The sequence below is a fragment of the Paroedura picta genome, chromosome 5 (genome assembly GCF_049243985.1).
Source record: "Paroedura picta isolate Pp20150507F chromosome 5, Ppicta_v3.0, whole genome shotgun sequence".
NCBI classification, from domain to species: Eukaryota; Metazoa; Chordata; class Lepidosauria; order Squamata; family Gekkonidae; genus Paroedura; species Paroedura picta.
Genome location: NC_135373.1, coordinates 70017248 through 70043051, shown reverse-complemented (window position 1 = coordinate 70043051; position 25804 = coordinate 70017248). Strand labels below are relative to the sequence as shown.

The 25804-nt window shown below is 39.8% G+C and overlaps 1 protein-coding gene across 1 annotated transcript in view; it reads left to right on the top strand.

The window, feature by feature from the left end:
• The window catches only part of CFTR (CF transmembrane conductance regulator), a 106681-nt gene that overhangs the window by 59683 nt on the left and 21194 nt on the right, over positions 1 to 25804 (top strand). Inside the window, exons 12-21 of the mRNA XM_077338429.1 lie at positions 5966 to 6060; positions 8116 to 8202; positions 11580 to 12303; positions 13952 to 14080; positions 15380 to 15417; positions 17159 to 17427; positions 17642 to 17721; positions 19829 to 19979; positions 21966 to 22193; positions 23503 to 23603. Of these exons, the coding sequence (XP_077194544.1) occupies positions 5966 to 6060; positions 8116 to 8202; positions 11580 to 12303; positions 13952 to 14080; positions 15380 to 15417; positions 17159 to 17427; positions 17642 to 17721; positions 19829 to 19979; positions 21966 to 22193; positions 23503 to 23603 (1902 nt within the window). The remainder of the gene's footprint in view (positions 1 to 5965; positions 6061 to 8115; positions 8203 to 11579; positions 12304 to 13951; positions 14081 to 15379; positions 15418 to 17158; positions 17428 to 17641; positions 17722 to 19828; positions 19980 to 21965; positions 22194 to 23502; positions 23604 to 25804) is intronic.

The following is a 25804-nucleotide window of genomic DNA, read 5'->3' as shown; positions in this document are numbered from 1 at the left end:
AGTCTTAATACTTTTAAAAATTACTCTCATTCTTGATTGGGAGGAGGGACTTTAGAGAGGCAAGCTTTGTGTTACAACTTTGGGAAAAAGTATTTCTGGCATTGCCTCCACGCTTGTCCACCTATTTGTTGCTCCAGGATGTTAGCCACTTTAAAAAATACATTCCCGTCCCCGGGAACAAGGGAGAGTGAGGGGAGTGTGAGGGTGGGAGGAGGCAGGCACCTTTAGTTCATTTGAGCCTCCATACCTTCCCTCTGAGCCTCTTGTGACGCAGAGTGGTAAGGCAGTAGACATGCAGTCTGAAAGCTCCGCCCATGAGACTGGGAGTTTGATCCCAGCAGCTGGCTCAAGGTTGACTCAGCCTTCCATCCTTCCGAGGTTGGTAAAATGAGTACCCAGCTTGCTGGGGGGTAAACGGTAATGACTGGGGAAGGCACTGGCAAACCACCCCGTATTGAGTCTGCCATGAAAACGCTGGAGGGCGTCACCCCAAGGGTCAGACATGACCCGGTGCTTGCACAGGGGATACCTTTACCTTTTTCCTTTCCCCTGCTGGTTGCTCTCCCTTAGCTCGCACTAAACAGGTTGGGGAATCCACTTTATACATACCCCAACAAGTGCTTTAAAATGGAGGATGTTGCCAGCCAGTTACTGCCCAGACACTGGATGTTGGCAACGTCATATAGAGGGGCCAGAATATAACAGCTATGTAAGGTCAGCATTTCTTTACATTTAATAGATGTGGAAATCCCTTTAATGTTCATATAGCTATTTTTGAATTTTCAGTTCTATTAGGGGTTAAGAAGATAATTCAATTGTCAACAGTCTTCAATAACTGGCATTTGCAAAGCATCAACAGTACACAAGAAATATTTTACAATCACTAAGATGTGGTTGATGTGGTTAAAAGACCTTTACTGTCTTTCTTGTGTGTTCAGCAGATAGTAATGAATGTTCTACTCTCATCAACATGTAACAACAGAGTACAGAATACATGGAAAATTTGTAATCAGCTTCCATGCATTTGAATGGGATATCCCTGCTTACAAAAGATCACTATAGTCTTCCATAATTTTTCACCTCTAATGCCAGCCTGCTAATTTATGAACCATGTCATGTGAACTGTTATTTTCTTCTATGTGCCTATAGATTATGTACAAGTAGTGACTCATGAGGAATCATGGAGGAGAGGAAACTCCATTTTTGCCTTTTACATTCCTTTTGCCTCCATCTGCTGGCTCACCATGACCTCCTTGCTTCCTCCACCCCACTGTCACCCCCCTTATACTTTTAATAACTAACTTCCCCCTGCCCAAGCTAGTTCTTCTGGGACCCCATGCAAAATGTGCCTGAGAATGCATTATGGTTGATGTGGAAACTGGCCATTTTTTCAATGTCTGCAAATGTTATTGGTCAGTTTGCAGGGCCTTTTAAACACCAAAATTAGGTTAATTTTAACATTTTTAGATACTTTTGTGCAAGTCTGGAGGGTTTCCCTTTGTCTGCAAAACCCTCATTGTTAGTTGTGGTGGGCCTTTTTTTTGAGAATTTTGTTTTGTATAGAGGCTAGCACTTTGCAATGAGACACAGTGATTTCTTTGAGTCAGCAGTTGTACATAGTTCTTGATCTTTTTGCATCAATTCCCAGTGGTGATTAAGAATAAACTATCACTGGTTCTGCTAAAGCCTCAGTCAGGCATCTTTGGGTTAAGAAGCTTGTTTGCTAGTTGGTCCTGTCTCTTCTGAATGTTATATAATTCATTCCCAAAATATTTGTCATTAAAATTTTCTTGAGGAATTACAGAAGTAGCTTTATCTAATGCAAGTATGCTTAGATGGAAAGAGCAGGCAAATAACTTGCATAACTTTCTAGGTGTGAGATATCAGAATTTTGCTCTATAGGACAGTACCAAGCATATTCTACAGGGTGGAACACTTTATTTGTTAGATTCTGATTTAGTGTGTAGAAAAACTTTCCTGGCAATGCTTCTTATCCCAAAAAATATTTTAGATGGAACCAGGAATGTGTCAAGATGCACTGTTTTCTTTGCAATAAATTTTATTTTTATTTCATCAGGGTTCATTATATTGACATTGACAATGAATAAGGTCTTCATGAATAATCTTTGTCATAAGAAATTTAATGTTTTGCAAGTGTAAGAATACCATAGATAATATATAGATCATACAGACCTGGAATCTAATGTCAGCACCCTAAAAATACAGGGGTTTTTTTCCCTCCAAAATACTTAGAGAAAGCCTGTGAAGTCCTGATGTTCAGTGGCACCAATACAGAAATTAAAAAACATATACAGGAAATTGGTTTACAAATTTCAGCTTCCCATCTAGTTACTATTTTCTCTTTTACTGACTAATTTCACTTTTCTATCACTGGTTCAACTTCTTCTCAGTTTATCTATTCCTTTTACAGTCAGTTTTCTGCTGCAGTCTGTCATCATACAGGCCCTGCTGGTTTCCTCTGAAATCCTCATTCTGGACAGTGTTAATCACCAGTTGTACATAGTTGTTCTTCTAGTTTAAACATACTGAACCCAATGACTCTTGCTAAGAGGAGATATGATGCCCTCTAGGAGCAAGGTTAATGGTAGGCCTGCACAGAGCAAGTTTCAGAAGTCCAGTCTAGAGGTGACCATTGTATGGATCACTGTGGCTAGGTGTTAAGTAGGGTAGTAGTAGTTTGGCTTGGCACAGGTGGTAGAATGCCAGCTGTGCTTCCAGGTAACATGTAAACACCTTCAGTGCTGGGCGTTGCCTTGAGAATTCAAGCTGCACATTTTTTGCTTTCACTTACAATACAAAATGCTTTTGCATAACATCTCATTCTTGTAACAATAATAAGCTCTTAAGGCATTCACAGGCTTGCCATGGTAGCACAAAGCTGAATACCAGAACAATATAATCAGTACACTTTTTTCTTAAAGATTGATATTAAAAACATTTACACCAGCAATGCCAAGGTGTGATTTTTCTGGTATTCATTATATCTACTGGTAATTCGCAAGCCCAGGAAGTCTTACACATATGTGTGTTTTCTTTACCTAAAAACTATCTTAAAATGCATGTGTATATATCATTCAAGAATCATCTGCAGTATATCCATTTTGCAATACAGATGTGCGCTTGCCTTATGTGCCAATCACCCTTAAGTACAGTTTATTAAAGCAACCAGCTCAGCTTTTAGTTCTACCAGAATTAATATGCAAATGCTGATCAACAATACTTGGCGTTTATTTGTAGATTCAATTTGGTGAAGTAGATAGAATATCTGAGTAGTACTAGGGAATCCTGGGTTTAGTCCCTGTTAGTCATGAAGCTCCGTGAATGACTGGGGGAAAGTCACTTTCAGCTTAACTTACTCCAAAATTTAAGAGAAGAGAGCCATTTACAATACTCTGTGCTCTCTAGAGAAAGGGTATTCTAAAATGAGATAATTATATATATGTAAAATTGTACCCAGATTGAATAGTTCTGTTTAGGCCTTATCTAGGCCCATTATGCATGGCCGCCGAAACGGCGATTTCGGGTCACATGGAAAATGCGGAGGGGGAAGACGCAAAGCACACTGGTTATGCACGGGACGGGGCACGACGGCGGCAAAACCCAGAGTAACCGATTATGCACGCGGCGATCCCGGCGCCACTTCTGGTTGCACCCCGGTCACCCAGAAGCTGCGCTTTCTTCCGTGTTTTGCTAACGCGGCTTTTTCGGCAGCATGCACCGAATCTGCGGCCGGTTGCAGCTGGCACCGCACGTTATCGGTGATTTTAGTTGCTGCCATTCCACCCCGAATGTGCACTAAACCCCCCGTGCATAATGGGTCTAAGTGGCACCACCAGTTTTGAACAGCATTGTTCAATCAGTTAGCAGCGCCTTCTAAGACCATTGGTGTCAAATGAACTTAGAAGGGTGTAACTCTGCTTAGAATGGTAACGGCGTAGACTAATCAGCAACCTATGCCCACCATTTGGAGATTTTTTTAGTAATCACAGTATGGTTGAAGGACAATTGAAAACTGTTTCATTAGAAACTATTTCATTGTAGAGCTTTTTTTTTTTAAGCAGACTTTTGGGCAAATATAGCTCTTGGCAGAACTGCTTGAAATAGTTCCAGTGAGCTGTGGAGGGAGGACTGTGTAGATACTGGGATGACTCAAGACCCCTCTGATAAGAAATGTCCAGTGAAATACCGGATGCCTGAAAGAAACAGCAAAGAAGTGTTGCTGCGGACATACCTAGCACAGTTTCAAAGCTAATATTCTCACTTGCACATTAGGTGCTTCCCTTGAGCCACCCATGCTCCTTTTTCAGCTGTTGGTTTTGAAATTATGTAATTGCATAAATACTGCTTTTACTCAAGGCATTTTTGATCATGCACAATAATTCTCATAAAGCCAGTGTCTGAGAGAATTCAGGCTCCTATCCCTTGTGACCACCCCTAAAGTAAATATTACTTGATTTGAGAGCTCTTGGCTGCCAACAAAGATAAATATTTAACATTGTACTTAGAAAGTGCCTTTGCTGTAAACTGAAATAATAAAGACACTGATTTGTTGCAAGGGCCAGAAATATGCAAGAAACTGCTTTCTCTTTCAATATGCTGACTTAAGAGTCATCATGGCCTGACTCTAATTATTGTGCCACACTAACTTCATTAAGGGGGACTTAGAGGATAGCCAGCTTGGTGTAGTGGTTAGGAGCATGGACTTCTAACCTGGTGAGTTGGGTTTGATTCCCTGCTCCCCCAGATGCTGGGTGACCTTGGGCTCACCACAGCACTGATAAAGCTCTTCTGACTGAGCAGTAATATCAGGGCTCTCTCAGCCTCACCTACCTCACAGGGTGTCTGTTGTGGGGAGAGGAAAGTGAAGGCGACTGTAAGCCGCTTTGAGACTCCTTCGGGTAGAGAAAATACCCTTTGAAATTGCCCTTAGTAATAGGAGGTAGGAAGGGTTTTTTTCCACCATGTTGGGCTGGATTTTCTTTTAATGGGAGTTTTAATGGGGTTTTAAGACATTGTGACCCACCACGAGCTGCTTAGGGAGTGGCGGTAAATAAATAAATAAATTAATTAATTAATTAATTAATTAATTAATTAAAGCAGCATATAAGAACCAACTCTTCTTCTTCTTCTTAGAGATGTTTCTAGTTCCAAGTGATTGTTAGCAGAAGCTTCCTGGCTCCATGATTAAACACACTTTTACAAAAACGGATGTAGTATGACCCTTTTGAATTTAGTAGAGATAGCTAAGAAATAAATCAATTTGACATAAAAAAGCAAAAGGGTTAGGACAGCATTCACAGTACAATGGATAAATCCTCTCTGGCTTAGAAATGGTGAAAGAGGATGAAGGCAGAAGGTTTGGCTATGGCAGAAAAAGTAGTTAACTAAATGATGAGTACAATGCTCTCAAATATAATTAAGATACTGTTACATTATTTTCATATAATGTCTCAACATAAAGCCAACTTTCTAACTAGAAATTCTGTCATGCTTACAGAGATCTACAAGTTGGTATTTTGATACTGCGATGGGAAATTACAATACAGAACAATTATTATCTTAGATGTAGACAACGAGCAATCATTGTCAACTAAATGATATCTTTCAATATTTTACCCTTATCTGTGGTAAAATAAAGGAGACTGAAGGCTGCTTTGAGACTCCTAGTAGAGAAAAGTGGCATATAAAAACTAACTCTTCTTCATCTTCTTTAAACTTTCTACATTCAGCTGAAAGTGGGCTGTCTGTCTTCACTTTTGATGAACATATCACAACAATCAAAATATGCTAATATGCCGAAATGGTTATAGAAACTGGTTCTCAGCTACGGCTTTCTCGAAGGTTTCAGATGTCTGCTGTAGGAATGCTCACTATAACAGAATCTGAGAAGTTCTGGCAGATTTTGAAAACAAAATGTATATTTTCTTTTAAAACTTGTTAACAGGATATTTCAAAGTTTCTGGACAAAGATGACACAGTTTTGGGTGAAGGTGGTATCACCCTCAGTGGAGGTCAGCGAGCAAGAATCTCCCTAGCCAGGTGAGTTGAAATAAGCCTATTATATTTTGAATATATGTGGCCCAGACTTATACATTCTGATATCAGAGCATAATCTCTTATTGTGATCAATGGAAATATGTCTACAAATGAAATAATTTAATTTTATGAATTCAGAGCTTTGAATGTTTTTTGTCCAAATAACATAAAAATAGTAATTGCCTAACTCATTCCTTTTTAGATTACAATGTGTTTCATGTTGAATTTTTGGGGTTTAAAAAGCTAGAATTTTGTAACTGATATTTAAAGACAGATATCAGAAATAATTATTTTCCTCTTTGGTACTTAACTAGGAATTACAAGTTTGCCTTAATAAAAAATGCTCGTCGTTTGAGTATGAGTAGATGTGCTTACAGTATTGCTGGCAATAGCACAGGATACAATTGACTCACCTATCACACTCACTTTCACTACAAGCTGAGCCTAGAATTGTGTCAGTACTTATAGGAACAATGTGGATAAATTCTTGTTTTTTTCTGAGCCAAGACACTGATTTAGGCTTTACTTATACATTACAAAATCCTCATTTTTGTGGGGACCAACACAAGAACTTTGTATCACATATGCAAGGGGAATTTTGTGTTCACCCCAGTTTTTACATCCTCAAATCTCCTGATGTTGCTGCTCCATTTGTAAAAATATTGTTGCTCAGGTGGCTACATGTAAGTTTCACAACAGAGCCAGTAGTGGTTTGAGGATGCAGAACCAGCTGGAGGGAGTTACAATCTCTTCTCCTTGTATGCTGTATCTACAAAGAAGATACATTGTCCAATGAGGCCCAAAACTCCTATCACATGTCTGATAGAAAGTCAAGTCATTGTGCTGTTCCCCAGCAAACTTGAAGTCCCTTTAATGTGTAGATGGACACTTTAAAAATCATTCCTAGGATTATATATAAGTGGCCTGATCTTGAAGTGTACACAAATGCTGGCCTGTGTGAGTGAATGTCAAGCCCAACCACCTTCCCTCATCCATGAGAACCAGGACATTTTGTTCATAGGTTGCTTTCTCTTGATCCCTCCACAATACATAGGGGTCTTGTACTGTGCAAACCTAACCAGAGTTAATCCATTCCAACTCTATGAAACTTTAGGGTCTCAGTGAGGCATAGCTCTGTAATACGTGCTAGAAAATCAGCCTGCCAAACTATCTCAGCTTTGGGCTAATATATGGTTTGTTTGTATTTAGAGCAAAGCAGCATGAAATAACACAACACCCAGAAATAAAGGGAATATTTAAAAAATTAAAAAATAATTGTGTATGTAGGGTTGCTAGCTTATGCAGGGGATGGAGATCTTTAGGAATTACAACCTGTTCCTAGACTACAAAAACAAGTTTGCTTAGACAAAATGACTGCTTTGGAAACTATTTTATAGTATTATACCCCACAGAGGTATCTCTCCAAACCATTTCCCCCAACCCAGCACCCCAAATCTCAAGAAATCTCCTAACTTGGAGCTGGCAACCCCACAATAATATGATCTCCAAGCAAAGTACCACCATGTGTTGGTTTGGCCAGCTCAGTGAGAATAGTAACACACCTAAATTTGAGGTTACAGACCGTGGATTATAATAGTGGATTATATCAGTCTGTGTGATTGTAATAGCAAGTAATGTTTACATTTATGGGTTGCTTTTAACCAACTATATGCATGTGTGTGTGTGAATCTGGTTTTCTGCTGGCCTTGGACTTTGATCTCACTCCTCCCCTTTTCCCATGGAGAATCCCAGTTATAAATCTATTCCTGTTAACTCTCATTAATTTGCATGCATGTATGCCTTCATACCTGCACACATATTAATACGTCACAGGAAACAAGATATAGTTTTTTCCTGAGCTTCTCCATGTAAGAAGGGCAGGGGAAGGACTATCAGAGTAGAATGATAACAAGTGCATCCTGTCTTAATGTCATAATTATTGATAATTGAATACAACCCTATTTCAGCCAATAAAAGGTTTTTTTCTGAGAAAATGCTCCAAGCCATCATTTTATTGAGTGTACTGAATGACAAATTTTATTTCTGTCTTTCATTTAGAGCAGTATATAAAGATGCTGATTTGTATCTCTTGGATTCCCCTTTCGGTTATTTAGATATGTTAACAGAAAAAGAAATATTTGAAAGGTATGGTACATTTCGTTTTGTTTGCTTATTTATTTGAGAGAGACTATTTCTGCTAGTTGGAGAGAAAAGAGTTTGTGTAACAGAACTCAAGAAATGCATTTTCAGATAAAGATGTTAGTTCTGTATAAATACTTGTTATTTTTAGGAACTACGAACCAAAGCACTATGAAATACATGACTATTGTAAACAATAATAATCAGTTCCTTTTAATCAATTCTGTCTCCTCATTCCAAGTTTCAATTATTCTTTTATTGATCATCTCATGACATCTTGTAAACTTTTATTTGTTTCATATAAACTTACTCTTAAACATCATGAACTACATTATGGAATTCAAAAGAGAACAAGACTAGTCTTTGATTGACTATAGCTTTCTACATGGGAAACAAGAGGAAGTTTGCTCCTATGTTCTAGTACTGTAAAAGAGATGACTCTGCCTGGTTTTGTGATATTCTATAGACTTCAATCCCAGCAGCCGGCTCAAGGTTGACTCAGCCTTCCATCCTTCCGAGGTCGGTAAAATGAGTACCTAGCTTGCTGCTGGGGGGTAAACGGTAATGACTGGGGAAGGCACTGGCAAACCACCCCGTATTGAGTCTGCCATGAAAACGCTGGAGGGCGTCACCCCAAGGGTCAGACATGACTCGGTGCTTGCACAGGGGATACCTTTACCTTTTCCTATAGATTTGTTGCTCTTTCCCAAGTTACTGACGTTTCAATCGCTATGAAGTATTTGAAAGGTTTAAATATTTGAAAGGTTGTCACTTAGAGGAGGGCAGGATGCTGTTTCTGTTGGCTGCAGAGGAGAGGACACGCAGTAATGGGTTTAAAGTACAAGTACAACAATATAGGCTAGATATCAGGAAAAATATTTTCACAGTCAGAGTAGTTCAGCAGTGGAAGAGGCTGCCTAAGGAGGTGGTGAGCTCCCCCTCACTGGCAGTCTTCAAGCAAAGGTTGGATACACACTTTTCTTGGATGCTTTAGGATGCTTTGGGCTGATCCTGCGTTGAGCAGGGGGTTGGACTAGATGGCCTGTATGGCCCCTTCCAACTCTATGATTCTATAAGTGATTGTGCATGTTTGTTAAGTGCTGTCAAGGTGCTTCCAATTTATGGTGACCCTATGAATTAACATCCTTCAGAATGTCTTATGATAGTAGGCTTGCTCAGGTTTTTCAAACTGAGGGCCATGGCTTCCTTCATAGAGGCAATGCATCTTATGAAGAAGAAGAAGAAGAAGAGTTGGTTCTTATATGCCGCTTTTCCCTACCCGAAGGAGGCTCAAAGCGGCTTACAGTCGCCTTCACATTCCTCTCCCCACAACAGACACCCTGTGGGGTGGGTGAGGCTGAGAGAGCCCTGATATCACTGCTCGGTCAGAACAATTTTATCAGTGCCGTGGCGAGCCCAAGGTCACCCAGCTGGATGCATGTGGGGGAGCGCAGAATCGAACCCGGCATGCCAGATTAGAAGTCCGCACTCCTAACCACTACACCAAACTGGCTCTCTTATGCTGTGTCATCCTCTTTCCTGCTTTCAACTTTTCCTATTATTATTGGCTTTTCCAATGATACTTGTTTTCTCATAATGACTGATTATGTGTGGGCCAAAAAGCCCAACATGGCGGCGACAGAGCTTCGGGGAGAATCCCCGATTATGCCCGATGTCGCCGCCATCCAAGGCCTGGCTCAACCCAGACCGTGGGGAAACCTGCGTTAAAAGAACATGGGTTCTTCCGCAGTCTGGGGAGTGCAGCAGGTGCAGGCAAGGGCTGGGTCAGGCCAGCCCTGTGCATAAACGGAGGAGCCAGGCCTTCGCTCCTCCCCCGACCTACAGTGTCCCTGTAGGGACGCCTCTCGCTCCTGCCAGCTCCGCAGACCTGACAGGGGCATCCCCCACCCGACCTTGATAGGAGACCAGCATGCTGCTCCCCACCATCATGCAGCAGGGGACTATGCCCCCGATTCCCCCTCTGCTGCCACTGCCAGGGCTTCAGTGTGCGCCCAGCGCTTCCGGCTCCACATTGCCTGTGTGGGGCTGTTGTGCAAGGGCAGCCAGCGTGCACCCCGGAAACTCCACCCCCGTGTATAATCGGGGGACAGCGGGGCTTTCGGCTCCGGCACAACGGCACGGTGGCAGCTTGGCATTGCTGCCGCCATGCATCATCAGTCAATGCGACCAAAATCCAATAGCCTCAGTTTAATCATTTTAGCTTCTAAGGAGAGTTCAGGCCTGATGAAGTGATTACTTTTATAGTACTGTCTCTCCCTGTGCTGCTGTGATATTACATCACTGCTTCCTGAATTAGGGAGGGGGCGTGTTTAAGTACTCTGATAAGATTTTTGTTTGTGAATATAATTTTTGTAAATGCCATTGTTATACAAAAGTATGCTCCCCTTTTCCAGATAAAAACTGACAAAATCTAAATTATGCCTAACTTCTACACCCTCCAATGCAAAATTACACCTCTTTGTTTTTTTAACAAACTCTTCAAACACATCAATAGATGATTTAAAATAATATTAATCCCAAATGTTTGAATTCTTTGACATATATAAACAGTATTTGGTATTCATTTCAAAGAAGCAAGGAAAGCAATATTCACTGAATGAAATTTTGACATTTCAGGGAGATTATTTGCTTTTTTAATTGATTATGCATACAAGAAATCACAATGGAACTTTCTGCAATCTGCTTTGGTTGTTAGCAATCTTCACAGATTAAATTTAGAAAAAGATACATAGCCAAAGAGAATATGTTATTTGAGGTAGTCATGCTTTAGTCATGTTTTTTTTTCTTCCTTTTAGTGGGGTTAACGAAATTGGGTTAGTTGCACGAAATTGGGTTAGTTGCATGAATAGTTGCATCCATTCTTGTCTTGCCTTGTTGTGATTGGTGTACTGTTTTATTGTTCTTGTTACTGTTTTTAGGGGATTGATTTTATGTGACCCGCCTTGAGCCTCCGGGGGTAGGCGGGATATAAATTAAAGGATAATAACAATAACAATAATTAGATGAAGGCATGAACCATGTAAATGGACGAGAATATTTTGACACTTAAGAATAAATTTGCTCAAGGTAATTTGATCTGGTGAGGGAACAGATAAGTCACTACAATGGTGGTCTAGAAAATGAGCACAGAACGTTTATGTTGTAGAATACAACAATCAGATATCCCATTACAATTCTTAGTGCCCAGATTTACTGACTTTTCATATGCCTTGAATTTGTGAGATTGTGATTTCAGCTGATTCTGAGCTCGTAAGTAGTTAAAAAAATTACAGAGGGAAAGTGGAATTCGATTTTCAGGGCAAGAGAAGGAACAACCATCACCCTAGCTCTTAAAAACTAATTTGTTTTTTTGCCTTTTTAAGCTGTGTTTGCAAGGTTATTGCCAACAAAACTAGAATACTTGTCACTTCAAAGCTGGAACATTTAAAGATAGCAGACAAGATACTAATTTTGCATGAAGGAAGCTGCTATTTCTATGGAACATTTTCTGAACTTCAGGGCCAGAGGCCCAATTTCAGTTCTGAACTGATGGGATTTGATGCTTTTGATCAGTTCAGCCCAGAAAGAAGAAACTCTATTCTTACTGAAACTCTAAGACGAATTTCTATTGACCACGATGGAATGGGTTCACAAAATCAAAATAAAAAAACTTCTTTTAAACAAACGTCTGATTTTACCGACAAGAGAAAGAACTCTGTCATTATAAATGCACTGAATTCCAGCAAGAAATTCTCTCTTTTGCAAAAAACACCACTGCAAGTCAATGGTATCGAAGAAATTCCTGTTGAACCAACAGAAAGAAGATTGTCTTTGATACCAGATTCTGAACAAGGGGAGGCAATTCTGCCACGCAGCAATGTCATTAATGCAGGCCCCACATTCAGGGGACAGAGAAGGCAATCAGTGCTTAATTTGATGACCCGAACTTCAGTTCACCCAGCTCAGAGCTTTTACAAAAAGAGCAGTGTATCTGTACGTAAAATGTCACTAGTCCACCAATCTTCTGAAATAGACATCTATGCCAGGCGCTTGTCTCGGGACAGTGTGGTGGAAATAACTGAAGAACTTAATGAGGATGATTTAAAGGTATGTGCTTCCTGGTTCTATGGCTAGATTTGTTTTGGTAGCCAATGTCTATGTATCACAATTTTCTTTGCCAAGAAGTGCACCTGAGTTTTGGCGAGGGGCCTTTTGCCGCGGCAGGGGAGAACGCGGCGAAGAGGACGCTGCAGGGAGCTGGGAACTATGATTCCCAGCCTCCTCCAGGGCAGCGTGACGGCGACGGCTGCAGGGGGAGGGGCCAGGAGTGGCTCTGATAAAAGGAGCCGTGGGATGAGCTCTGGCCTCTTTTCCCCCTCGGAGCCTGAAGCAGCACCCACCCTCCCACCCATTGGGGTTATGGTTTTTAAGGAAAGAAATAATAATATGATGGATGTTTTTGTGGAGTTTATTGCATTTATATTTGAAATATTGTTGAAATATTTCTGGCAGATAGTATACTGGAAGCGGAAGTTTTTTCGGAAGGGGCCAAGCTTGTGCGCTGGCCTACCTGTGGAAGGGGGGCTCCTATAAGGGGCCGGGTGGATGCAGAGCCAGTTTAAAGGCTCACATTTCCGGGTGGCAGGCAAAACCCACCAGAGGCAAAAACACCCAGTGGGTTTTGCAAGGCATGCCACCTCCCGCATGTCAGCAGAAGATCCGGGTGCAGGCTTACAACAAGTCACCCGTTGAGGGATCTGCGAGAATTTGGGGCTGCCTTGTGATCGGCTGATCACAAGAAGGCGAGATCCGCTTCCATGCTGGGCCACCTCTCAAAAAAGAATAAATGGCTGTGGCCATGTTCATGCCAAAAAGAAAGTGCAGCGTGCTTATTGAGGTGCGTTATCTCCCCCTGAAAGGCAATTACATACATGTTTTTTCTTAACATGTTGAAGCAGTTTGTTGGTTCTTGAACTTTGGTCTGCACGCCTAGAGTAGTGACAGTTTGTATATGACCTGTTATTATTCAATAGGATTGTGCTTTAGATAACACTATGCTTTGTGTTGAGTAACCCCATGATAATGTTCATGGCAATTTATAGATCAAGCCAAAGAATTAGCACTTCAAATGAACCAGGTATTGAAACATTCAGCATGAATACCAAACAAATTAGAAATCTATACAAGAAAGTACTTAGGTGAAATCTCAGTGGCTTTCTAGTCTGGAAATGTTTACTTATCAAAGAACTAAACAATGAATTGCCTCATAGCATCTTAAAAACTGGCAAATGTATTATGTATACAAAATATATGTATAATCTTTCGTGAGCCAGACTCAAATTTCTTAAATATAAGACAAATGAAAATGAATTATATTTAATAAATTTTAGAAACCATTTTAACATGTAAACCTACAGCTTATATCATTTTAGAAGAAATCTGGTAATGATACTAACATTTTATGTACACCTGAATAATTGACTTAGCTTTTATTAATTTGCATGAGGTGCTAATGATGCTGATCTACTGTGAGTCTAGTGGCACTTTTAAGACCAACAAAGTTTTATTCTGGATATAAGCAAGTGTGCATGCACACAAAAGCTTACACCCAGAATAAAACTTCATTGCCACTGGACTCAAACTTTGTTCTGGTGCTTTGTACCAACACTGCTACCCACTTGAATTGATTCATTATGATTATGCAAGACCAAGCAAAGTTAGTAATTTTAATTATGTACGTTAATTTTATTGATAGGAATATTTCCTTGATGATGCCGAGACTATGACTACTGTTACTACATGGAATACATATTTCAGATACGTTTCTGTCCACAAAAAGTTGATTTTTGTATTAATTATGTGTGTGGTTATTTTTGTGGTAGAGGTAAGAATATTGTTACATTTATTTTAATACGAACAGCCTGTATAGCAACTGTAATGAAGCAATACTATTATTGCAATTTTCACTGCTGTAGCTTCATTCATTCATTCATTCATTCATTCATTCATTCATTCATTCATTCATTCATTCATTGTATTTGTATACCGCCCTCCCATAAAGGCTCAGGGCGGTTCACATAGAATGTAACAACAATACATTGAATGCACTAACCATCATAATGAATAAATGGTAACAATAATAATAACAATGAACAGAGAAAAACTTTAGCATATAAACAATCTAACAGGCCCATGGTTCGTACGATCAGTCAAATGGGTTTAGGGAGGAAGGATTGGTGCCCAGTAGCTGTTTTTTTAGTTTTGGTTTAACTCAACCAAATGTCTGGTGGAGGCCCTTTGCAGGCCCTTTGAAACTGTTTTAGCTCTGTCAGGGTCCTGATCTTGTCTGGGAGCTCGTTCCACTAGGTGGAGGACAGGACAGAAAAGGCTGTGGCCCTGGTTGAGGTCAAATGGATTTCTTGGGGCCAGGGATCACTAGCCAGTTGAAGGTGGTGTAGCGTAGAGCTCTTTGAGGAGTGTAGGCAGAGAGGCAGTCCTTCAGGTACAATGCTACAAGGGTAATACAGGCAGTCCATATCTTAGGGTCATTGCTGATGGTAAGTTGTAAATAATTTTTCGTCATTTACAATTATTGCAAATTCAGACCTAACATTTGTATTAGGGCATCTATATCTATATATGCAATAGCTGTGTTACATCATGCTTGCTGCATTTTACAGTATTGTGAACTGAGCAATAGGACTATACTTATAAAGCCAAAAATACATATGCACTGAATTAGCAGATGGCTATTCAATTCTTAAGCTTTAAGTAGAGGGGAAAGTATATCGGTCAGTGTTCTGATCATTGTTTCACAACGTTGTTGTGAACGAGACTAAGCAAGTTAATAATCTCTAAAAGGTAACAAAAGATCAGCAAACATAAACTAAATCGTATAGGCATAATTTATCGATGTGATAACAATATTAAAATGATAAAATACTAAATATAACCAAATTCAGCAGCTGGAGGTCTCTTCATAGATGCAGAGTAAATTGACATATGGCCAAAGGTATTTGCATTAAAATTTTGCACTGTCACTTTATTTCATGCCCTAGCATGCAGTCTCATCAGTTTGAGCTCCATCTATTCTACATAGTCTCTCAGTAGATAATGGTGAGGTAATCTAGAAAGAACTAAAGACAGTACTAAAGAAAATTAACAGCATGTTTCCTACTCCCAGGTGGTTGCATCTCTGGTTGGGCTATGGTTTATCAGTCAGTGAGTATTAAAATTATTACTCTGTTCTATGTTTTAAAAAGCTGCTTGATAATTCAGGGATGTTTTTGATAGCAGAAATGGGAAACTCTCCTGCAATCACTACAAAGATGTATCTGTCTAGATATGCATAATGTATTTTTCATGTGTACAGCCAAATATATGAGGTACGTTCCATGGTGTTTAACAAGTTAAGAACAGAAGAAGAGCCTTGTTGGATCAGGCCAACATCCTGTCTCACACAGTGACCGATTAGCATTAGTTCCCAAGTAAATGACATTTGCTAATCTTATTTATGATGGCCTGTATCCTAACACTCCTTTACCCACTCTAAGGCCTCTTCAACAGATAAGCCAATTAATTTGGTGGAAAGCTTTAAGCTCTCCTGAACATAATGATCTGAGGCAATCAGGCTAGCCTGGCCTATCCAGGTCTGGGTAACAGAGGGCCATTCCGCCCCCGAGAAATAAAATAAAATGCTTACCTTATGCAGATGCCATATTTTTGGTGTTTTACATGACATTGCCAACGTCCAGTGTCCAAGCAGCAAACCGGTAGCTACGTCATCCATTTTAAAGCACTACCTGGGGAATCACATAAAATGGATTCCCCAAACTATATAGCGCTGGCCAGAGGAGGGCAACCAGCAAGCCACATGCCAAGGAAATGTGTGGAGCCGAAGTAGCACTACTTCTGCCTCCAGTGCCCACCTTTGCACCCGCCTCCCTTCTCCTGGTTTTTTTTTTTAAAGCAAACTGCCTTGAGCAACTAATAAGTGTTCATTTGTGCAGGCAAAGCGCCCTCCCAAAAAACACCCCCCGCCCGCTTAAAACACAAAGCATGCCTCTCAAGTCCCGCCCCCAAACAAATCAGGAACAAGATTAATTTTTAAAATCTTCAAGGCTCATGATTCTAAAAGGTGTGGCATTAAAAAAGCACTATGCATCTATGATTAGATGTATAGACATCTCAACGGAAAAGTTTTACTTAAAAAAAATTAGCTGCCATCACAGGCCCTTTAAAACATGGAGAAAGGTGATTGGCTGCCTGGCTTGATTGACAGGCAGAGGAGAGTCATGTGTAAAGCACTTTGCTCTCTTTCACCATTTCAAGCAGGTGTACAGAGTGCTAAGAAGTGCGAAAAGGGGACAGAGGGAAGGTAGAGAGCTAAAAGATGAGGAATGGCCGGAGGTGTGTTATTTTTTAACATTAGCTTTTTAGTCAGTCAGGTATACCAGTCCAGAGTGACAGATGTATTATTCAAGGAACTTCTGCAGCTGTCCTGTTCACTATAATGGTATGAACCGCTCTCGGCACTAATATGCACCTCTGAAGTATTCCTTGAAGTGCATGGAGTCAATGTAATTCTGTTTGGGGTTAGAGTATAAAGTAAAATAATTAAGAGTACCATCCTAAGCACTGTCACATTCTTCAAATGTTATTGATGTTGATGGTTTTAGAAAAGTGTAACTCTGCTTGGCATGGCACTGTTAAATTGCTGAGCTTAAAAATTGAAATAATTTGTATAATTAAAATGAAAATATACTGTTTCAGCATGAATGTAAAATATTTTTCTTCAAAGTCAACATGTTTTCCATTTATGAGAAATTCTGATTTTATCTTAGCTATATTTCATCAAAAATAAATTTTATTTGCTAATCAGGTTGAGATTCCTTCTCTAACTTGGCATATTGAAGTAACTCAGACTTGTAATGACCATATGTTTTTATACTGCTTTTTATAGCACTGTTGTTCCATCTACGACAAATACGAGCCAGCCACAGAATGCTACTTTGAATGAGCTTGAGAACTATGCAGTTATTGTTACAGAAACTAGTTCCTATTATATCTTCTATATTTATGTGGGAGTGGCAGATACATTGCTGGCCTTGGGAATCTTCAGAGGCTTACCCCTGGTGCATACTCTGATAACAGTTTCTAAAACTCTTCACCGCAAAATGCTGCATGCAGTCCTGCAGGCACCCATGTCTTCCTTCAACACACTGAAAGCAGGTAGGCCCAGACCAGCTTGTCCCATTTGCACTGTTGTTTTTTGTTGTTGTTGTTGCATTCAAGAAGAGGGCACTCTTTTGGGGTTTTGTCCCACATTTTAGCTTCATTCACAAACCAGTTTAGAGCCCTTCTAGATTATAGATATAAAGCAATGTAAATACATTTTGCATTTTAGATACTCCATTCCTGTATTATTTTCTTTTTCACCATGTAGGTGGAATACTCAACAGATTCTCAAAGGATACAGCAATTCTGGATGACCTACTGCCATTAACAATATTTGATTTTATCCAGGTTTGTACAAAAAAATATTGTACAAGATATTGATGCAGAGGGGAGTCATAGCGTGGTACAGAAATGTTTTCTTTTCTTTTTGATAGCAGTTGCCAGTTGTGAAGATAAATATAAAAACAGAAAAAGGATTAACAAAGTTTATTGTGTTTTCCTGTATGTTATCACTAAAATCCAGTGATTCTTCTCAACATTTCCCCCCTCTCCTCTGCCATTATACATACACACCCAATTATACACTTACCACAAAGTATTTCTTTCCAGTAAGTTGTGGTTTGATTGCAAATAATGAGTCAGCACATTAAGTAATGTAAAACTTCAGGAAAGGGGAATTGCAGTACTGCTGCTGAAATATGTTCCCTGCACTCTGATGAGACAAAGAATGCATAATGGGGATTTCCTCACTTGTTAAATATTTGAGATTATGTTTCCTGTCATGGTTTTCTGACTACTGCGTCCTGGATTAGTGGACTTTTCATTCGTTCCAGTATATGTGTGTGTGTCTGTGGACACGTTTGTCTATTGTAGCAAAATAAAACAAGTAAATACTGATTTACAAAACCCTGATACCAAAGTCTGAAGTGGAAATAATACAGTCAAGGGCCCTCCAAATCTCTCTTACAACATTCAGATTGAAGAGCCCTCATGAAAAAATAAAATTAAAAATTAAATAATAATAATAATAAAAATAAATACAAGACGTATCACCCGACTTCTCTTATATATCGCTGTTTGCCGCAATTTGATTGCATTCCACAAACCTCCTTCACTGGGATCTTTCAAAAATCAATATAACTATTCTGGAGTAATTTATTTGATGATAATCATTCAGCATATTAGAATATCAGAGCAAGGTAGATGAGATCTTGTACATTATGAAACAAATAATTCTCTAATCATGGGGTATGAGGATGATACATTTTAAACCCTTTCCAACCTGGGACCAACATACCTGAGTGACTTTACTTGCTAGAGTGAGCCTAAATGGCACCCGCACTGTACACTTCAACACCTGTCAGTTGTTCTATCCCCAAGGATGTGTTCAGTCGCTGTACAACCACAGACTTTTTCTGTATTCTCTCCAGACGTGCTGGACAGTTTCCAAAATGAACTAAGGCAGATTTAATCCCTCTTGTTTTTCATGAGGGCTCTTCAATCTGAATGTTGTAAGAGAGATTTGGAGGGCCCTTGACTGTATTATTTCCACTTCAGATTTTGGTATTAGGGTTTTGTAAATCAGTATTATTTATTAGGTTTATTGACCGTTTTCAGTTGTTTGATGTCTATGTATTTTGTTATTTTATTTTACTTTATTTTGTTTACCTGTCTTGGTTTCTAGTGACCTGAGAGAAAGGTGGGCCTATAAATATTTCAAAGTAATTAAGAAAGTTGCTGACTGTCTTGAAAATAGCCTTTAACTATAAATTACCTACTAATTGAAGTGGCCTAATCAAACTGGTAATCTATTGTTCTGAATCTCAGACGTTATACTTGTAATTCTTCATATACAAATTTCACATTCATGGACGTTTCCTAGGCAACATGGTTAGACTTCCCATGTTCCTTACCTGCATGTTGGCTTCTCAAGACAGTATCTGTTTTCATGAGGGGATGAAAATCCCTACCTGGAGAGGTTCCAGAAGTTAAAAAGCTCCCGCTGGGCATGCCAAGCCACAACCCTCCCTACTAAACTGGATACTGTGTTTCCTATAATCCTTCGCTTGTTGTGTTCTACATGTGGGCATGGGCAAGATGAAATTAGGGAAAAATGCCATCATCACCATGTGTTGGTTGGCTGCTTCCATATATGGCTGATATGTGATTGATGATGTAGGTGATGTGATAAACTTCAGTGTGATCGCAATGTTAGCCAGTTAGCTATTATTGAGCTGCAGATCTAGGACCTGAATTAAGCCGTTCTTCAATTAGACATTCTGACATTTCTACACTGGAGCTTTCTTTCTTTGTTCCCATATGCAAAGCCTAGCTGGGAAGACACTGCTCAGATTATATATACTAGTAATCTAGGGAAATTAAATGAGAGATTTCTAATTTGTAAAATTAGGTGAAAGAAAACATTTATTTATTTCTTTTTGCTTTCCTTTTGCAGCTAGTACTCATCGTGGTTGGTGCTATTGTTGTTGTCTCCATTATAGAGCCTTACATCTTCCTGGCATCTGTGCCAGTTATTGGAGCATTCATTATGTTAAGAGCATACTTCCTACATACTTCTCAGCAGCTCAAACAACTGGAATCTGAAGGTACAGGCAATAAAATAGGTAGATTAAATGGAAGATCAAAATCACAAGATGTCATAGTCCCATTGTATACGGCACTGGTCAGACCACACCTGGAGTACTGTGTGCAGTTCTGGAGGCCTCACTTCAAGAAGGACGTAGATAAAATTGAAAGGGTACAGAGGAGAGTGACGAAGATGATCTGGGGCCAAGGGACCAAGCCCTATGAAGATAGGTTGAGGGACTTGGGAATGCCTGGAGAAAAGGAGGTTGAGAGGGGACTTGTTAGCCCTCTTTAAGTATTTGAAAGGTTGTCACGTGGAGGAGGACAGGATGCTGTTTCTGTTGGCTGCAGAGGAGAGGACACGCAGTAATGGGTTTAAACTTCAAGTACAACGATATAGGCTAGATATCAGGAAAAATATTTTCACAGTCAGAGTAGTTCAGAAGTGGAATAGGCTGCCTAAGGAGGTGGTGAGCTCCCCCTCACTGGCAGTTTTCAAGCAAAAGTTGGATACACACTTTTCTTGGATGCTTTAGGATGCTAGGGCTAATCCTACGTTGAGCAGGGGGTTGGACTAGATGGCCTGTATAGCCCCTTCCAACTCTATGATTCTATGATTCTATGAAGAGAAAACAGAGCACTACCACAGAGAGCGTGCTCTGTTTAGGTGATAAAACAAAGAGATAAAATGTACCTATAATTTTCTCATCTGAAAATAACCAGCTATGAAACATGCATATATGCATATTTATAGGAAGTAAATGTACTTTGTTAGGGAAAGGCTGGTTCATGGTTTAGGAATACACAAATCCAAGTCATCTTCTTGTTTATATTATGAATCCAAAATGCCATAAAATTAACTAAAATAATTATGAAATACTCACTGAGCATTATGCACGATGGCTACTATGCCAGGCAGCCACTGTGCTCTTGTGGCAAGGCAGGATGCCCTGCCGTTCCCTGTGTATTTATTTTATTTATTTATTTATTTAGATTTATATACCGCCCTCCCCGAAGGCTCAGGGCGGTATGCATGGGGGCGGGGCTCCCCCAGCGTATGTGGATGCCCTGGCATAGTGCGCACACACACGCTGTGTGCCAGGGCCAGGAAGCCCAGGATGCTGCCGGGCAGTGGCAGCGGATAGGGGGGGAGTGGGGAAGGGCTGGGCCCCACCACATGCTACAGCAGGGGCTTGGGGATGCCCCTGCTGGCTCCACGGCTCCATGGAGCTCGCAGGGGCATGTGGTGTCCCTACAGGGACACCGTAGGTTGGAGCCGGGCTGGCCAAAAGGCCCAACGGTGTCAATTATGCACAGTGCCAGGCTGCCAAGCCCTTGCTGGAACCTATGGTATCCCAGGGACTGCGGAAGTTCCTGTGTTTGCATATCGTGGGCCTTCCATGGCCCTGGGCTTGAGCCATGGCTGCGCTGGAGGTGGGGGTGTGCATAATTGGAGATTTTCCTCGATGCCCTGTCACCACCAGTGTGAGCATTCTGGCCCGTGCTTAATGGGTCCGTATGGGGTATTTGAATTCTTTCAAACTTTGTATGTTAATTTTGGAAGGCTTTGCTGGAATTTTCTTTTGGGGGGTGGGGTCCTTTTAAAGGATTCTAGTTTTATTATGCCCAGTCTACACTTGGATCAGACCAGAGATTCAAATAGATCTTCTATTTGCATTTCATTTTGTGAAACTCCCCTTAATACAGAGAATTTCATTTCTGTGGCCATTGTTTTAGTTCCTTGATCTCAGTGAAACAACATGCACTAAACTGAGAACAGAATGGTGTCAAAATATGCCATTATAGAGTTGGTTGCAAAGTCTTTTTCTTGTGGCATACAATTTCAGATGCAACATTTACAAATATCTAGTCAACATTCCATAAAATACCGTTTTGAATGTTCAGTGACATTACGTAGTGATAAACAAGAATAAGAAAATGAAGTGTTTGTTCTATGGATATAAGTTTTATTGTGCAAGATAGTTGAAATATTGTGTCTTTTTCAGCCAGAAGTCCAATTTTCACACACCTGGTTACAAGTTTAAAGGGGCTTTGGACACTGAGATCATTTGGACGGCAACGCTATTTTGAGACATTATTTCATAAAGCTTTGAACTTGCACACAGCAAATTGGTTCCTCTATTTGTCCACATTACGATGGTTCCAGATGAGAATGGAAATGATTTTTGTCATATTCTTCATCATTGTTACATTTGTTTCCATTGCAACGACAGGTATATAACTATACTGTTCTACTAAGTAAAAGTATTTAGATACAAAGAGTTAATTGTCAATGTTAATTCCTGGAAGAGGATGCAAACTTGTTCCATTCAGCGTCTTCTGCAGCCTTATTACAGAAGACCCTGTGTATAAGAGAACTATTCTTCCTAAGACCTTTTAAAGAAACGGACACTTGGATCCTAAACCTTGATTCCACTTGCACTGTTAATTGGAAATCATGCCAAGCAGGATTCCAGAGGTGGCATAAAAATCTAAATAAATTAATTAAATGGATGAATGACACCTTAGCCACCCAGGATGAGAGATCAGGAGGTACTTATCTAGAATGTTATCACCATTTAATCAGAAACAATCTTAATAGGTAACATGGGCAGCTGCTTGAGGCCCACATGGGGGTGGGGGGAGAGATACATCCATCCATGACCTGCCTTACTAAGATGGATGACAAAGTAGAAAAAGAGCAGGAATTTGCTACCATTTACATCCACCCTGTCTGGGGCTTGGGCAGTTGTCTGGGGCTTGGGAGCCAACTTGGTATAGTGGTTAGCAGTTGGGTGACCTTGGGTTCATCATAGCACTGATAAAGCTGTTCTGACCCAGCAGTAATATCAGGGGCCTCTCAGCCTCACCCACCTCACAGGGTGTCTATGAGGAGAGGAAAGGGAAGGCAATTGTAAGCTTTTGAGACTCCTTCTGGTAGATAAAAGCAGCATATAAGAACCAAGTCCTCTTGGCACTGGGTCATGCTCACTTGTCACAGCTTCAGGGGGATCCTGGGAAGTGACTGTGATTCTGAGACTCTAGCCTAGAATTTTGCTCAGGGCTCCAGAATAGCCAAGACTGCCCTTGGTTTGTAGAAACCAACAAGTGGAAAACTAAAATTTGCACTATTTATCAATAACAAAATTGGGTTCATCACACAGAAAGCACAACATCTTTGCATTATGTTGACAGATGGGGCAAACGGAACAGATGGTGAGTGAACAACTTTGCAAAGTGTAGCTTTATTGTCACTAGTCTACCTGGCAGTTGACCAGGTGCATTGCTGAACTGGATGCTTCTCACTTGGTTCCTGTTCAGTAAAAGACAGAATCAGAGGAGCAGGTTCAAGAATAGGATCCCTGAGTTATGGACCATCTAACTTGGTTCAAAAGCTGGCCAGACATCCAGTCTCTCAAAAACTATGTGGAATAAGATAATACTGTAAGGAATGAAATGCTGCCAGACACATTTGAAGATACAATTTGACAGCTGACTTTGGCATTGCACATGAGGATTTAAAATATGTATTTTCAATTGCAGGTAATGGGGAAGGAAAAATTGGCATTATTCTTACATTAGCCATGAATATTATGGGAACCTTACAATGGGCAGTGAACTCAAGCATAGATGTAGACAGTCTGGTAAGTCTCACAGAAATTCCTTGGAAGACAATATTTTCTTTTCTTTTAATATTTAGTTGTTAATTTCAAATGTTTCTGTGCATGAATGTTCACACTTTGAAGAATGTCCATGTAACTCATTGATACAATGTCTCAATAATTCAGTTTTCACTATTCATTGCATTTTGGGAGGCTTGTAATTGAGATCAGGGCTGTGGTGAACATTTTAAAAAACCCTGAAAAACTATAACATAAGAGAAATCAACCAATAGCCTAAGAAGTTAAAATGGTCTCCATCTGATGGCAGCTATAGCACACATTGAATGTTATGGAGTGGGTACTCCACAATGTCTCACTTAATAGTCACCAGTGTAACCTTGGGGGGAGGGCATCAAGTTGTCAACAAACTGGATTAAAAATGTTATGCCCTTTTAATATAAGCTTAATGTATGGAAATGGACAGCTGGAGTTTTTCATGGAATTGAGGTAAGCCTCTATTAAAGTACCAGGCCAATTTTTTTTTACTTATTAATTTTTATGCCACCCTTCCCAGGGAGGGACTTAGGGCAGTTTACAACATAGGAATGTAATAAATAACAACAAATAATGGTTGTATTTTTGGATCTGATCACATTTTGAATCTTTCTTGAAAGCTGTCTTTTTAATTAATTTCAATTTTTAATTACTGTGCTTTAAAAAAAATAGTCTCCAGAGATCACCAGGTAGTTGGAGGCAGTGAAGCATAAGTTTCTTTGAGGGGTGTAGGAAGAGAGGCGATTCATATCCTATCCTATCCTATCCTATCCTATCCTATCATATCACTAGCATACTCAGGCTTGTTTTCCCTATTTCTGTTAATTGTTTATATATAGTTTTTAACATAGTTTTTAAAAGATTAATCCAATATATGGAATGTTCCTCATAAAATCTGCTGATGGTTCCAAATGCTGTCCTTTGAGCCCAGTTACCCTTTGCTAAGGTAATGCCTGAAGAACCTTTTTACTATTGTTAACTTTTAGGCTGCTTTCTGTATGGTGTTTTACTTTTAACCTTTTCTCTGCATAGTACCTCAGATATACATATGTAAAAAAGCCTACTGGACCAGTTTTTTTACTAATCTCCCTCTGAATAGAACACTGCCAGCAAAGAGTGACCCTACAATTGTAATGACTAGTAATTTTGAGTGCATGACACACAAGTAACTCCCCAACAAACAAAAACTCCTCAGCTAATTAAACTGGTCTTGCTAAACTTTCCCACCACTAAGACACAAATATGCTCTTCCATAAAGTTTGTTTTCTCATGGTCTGCAGCACACATTGTTGTCCTAGGGACTGTAAGGTCTACATAAGTTAATACCTATGTTTAAGGAAGTGTCATTAGTCTTGCTACAGAATAAACTGTGGAAGGAAATGGTTGTCAAACTCATGCATTTTGGCACCATAAAGTGTGTTTTCAAAAGGATAAAGGAAATAGGATTGAAAAACAGGTTGATCATTCTATTTCCTTGCCCAAAACTACAGATTAAATTATCAATTTAGAATATAATCATAACAATCTGTTTCGGGTTTTTGTCTTTGCATATAAAGCACTTTACAAGTAAGTTTCTAGATATTTGTTAAAAGGATCAGTATAGTGTAGAAGAAAAATGCTGGATATGAATTAAATATGGTACTGTGGGCAGAGCACAGCAATCAACAGTTCCATGCTTTATTACAATTGCCCAAAAGAAAAGTAACACTTTATTTATAAGATTCAGCAAATAAAAAGTGTAAGAAAAACAAATGTGACCAGTTCTGTATGAAGCCTACTCTGGTATATAGTGTAAGTCCCTGCAACAAAATAGCCAGAAGCTGTCTTTGTATCTCCTGCAATGCTGCCATAATATATGTTTTATAAATAAATAAATAATAAAGCCACCATTGAAGTTGCAGCAAAACACAGCTGTAGCCCACATCCACATTTAGTGGAAGCAGCCTGGAAATGTATTCATTCACAAACTGCATGAACTGTCCATTGTTAGAGGTTCCTGGCCCTAAGGAAGTACGCCTGGCCTCGACTAGGGTTTAGTTCATGAGCTGGTTCATGCCCATCCCTATGCATCATGGAATACTCCCTTGCCACTTGATCATCCATATGTATAAGTCTTGTGAAATTTGTTGGAGACAATGTGGTGGTAGAATTGACTCTACATTAATACCCAGCCATTATACTAATGCGTA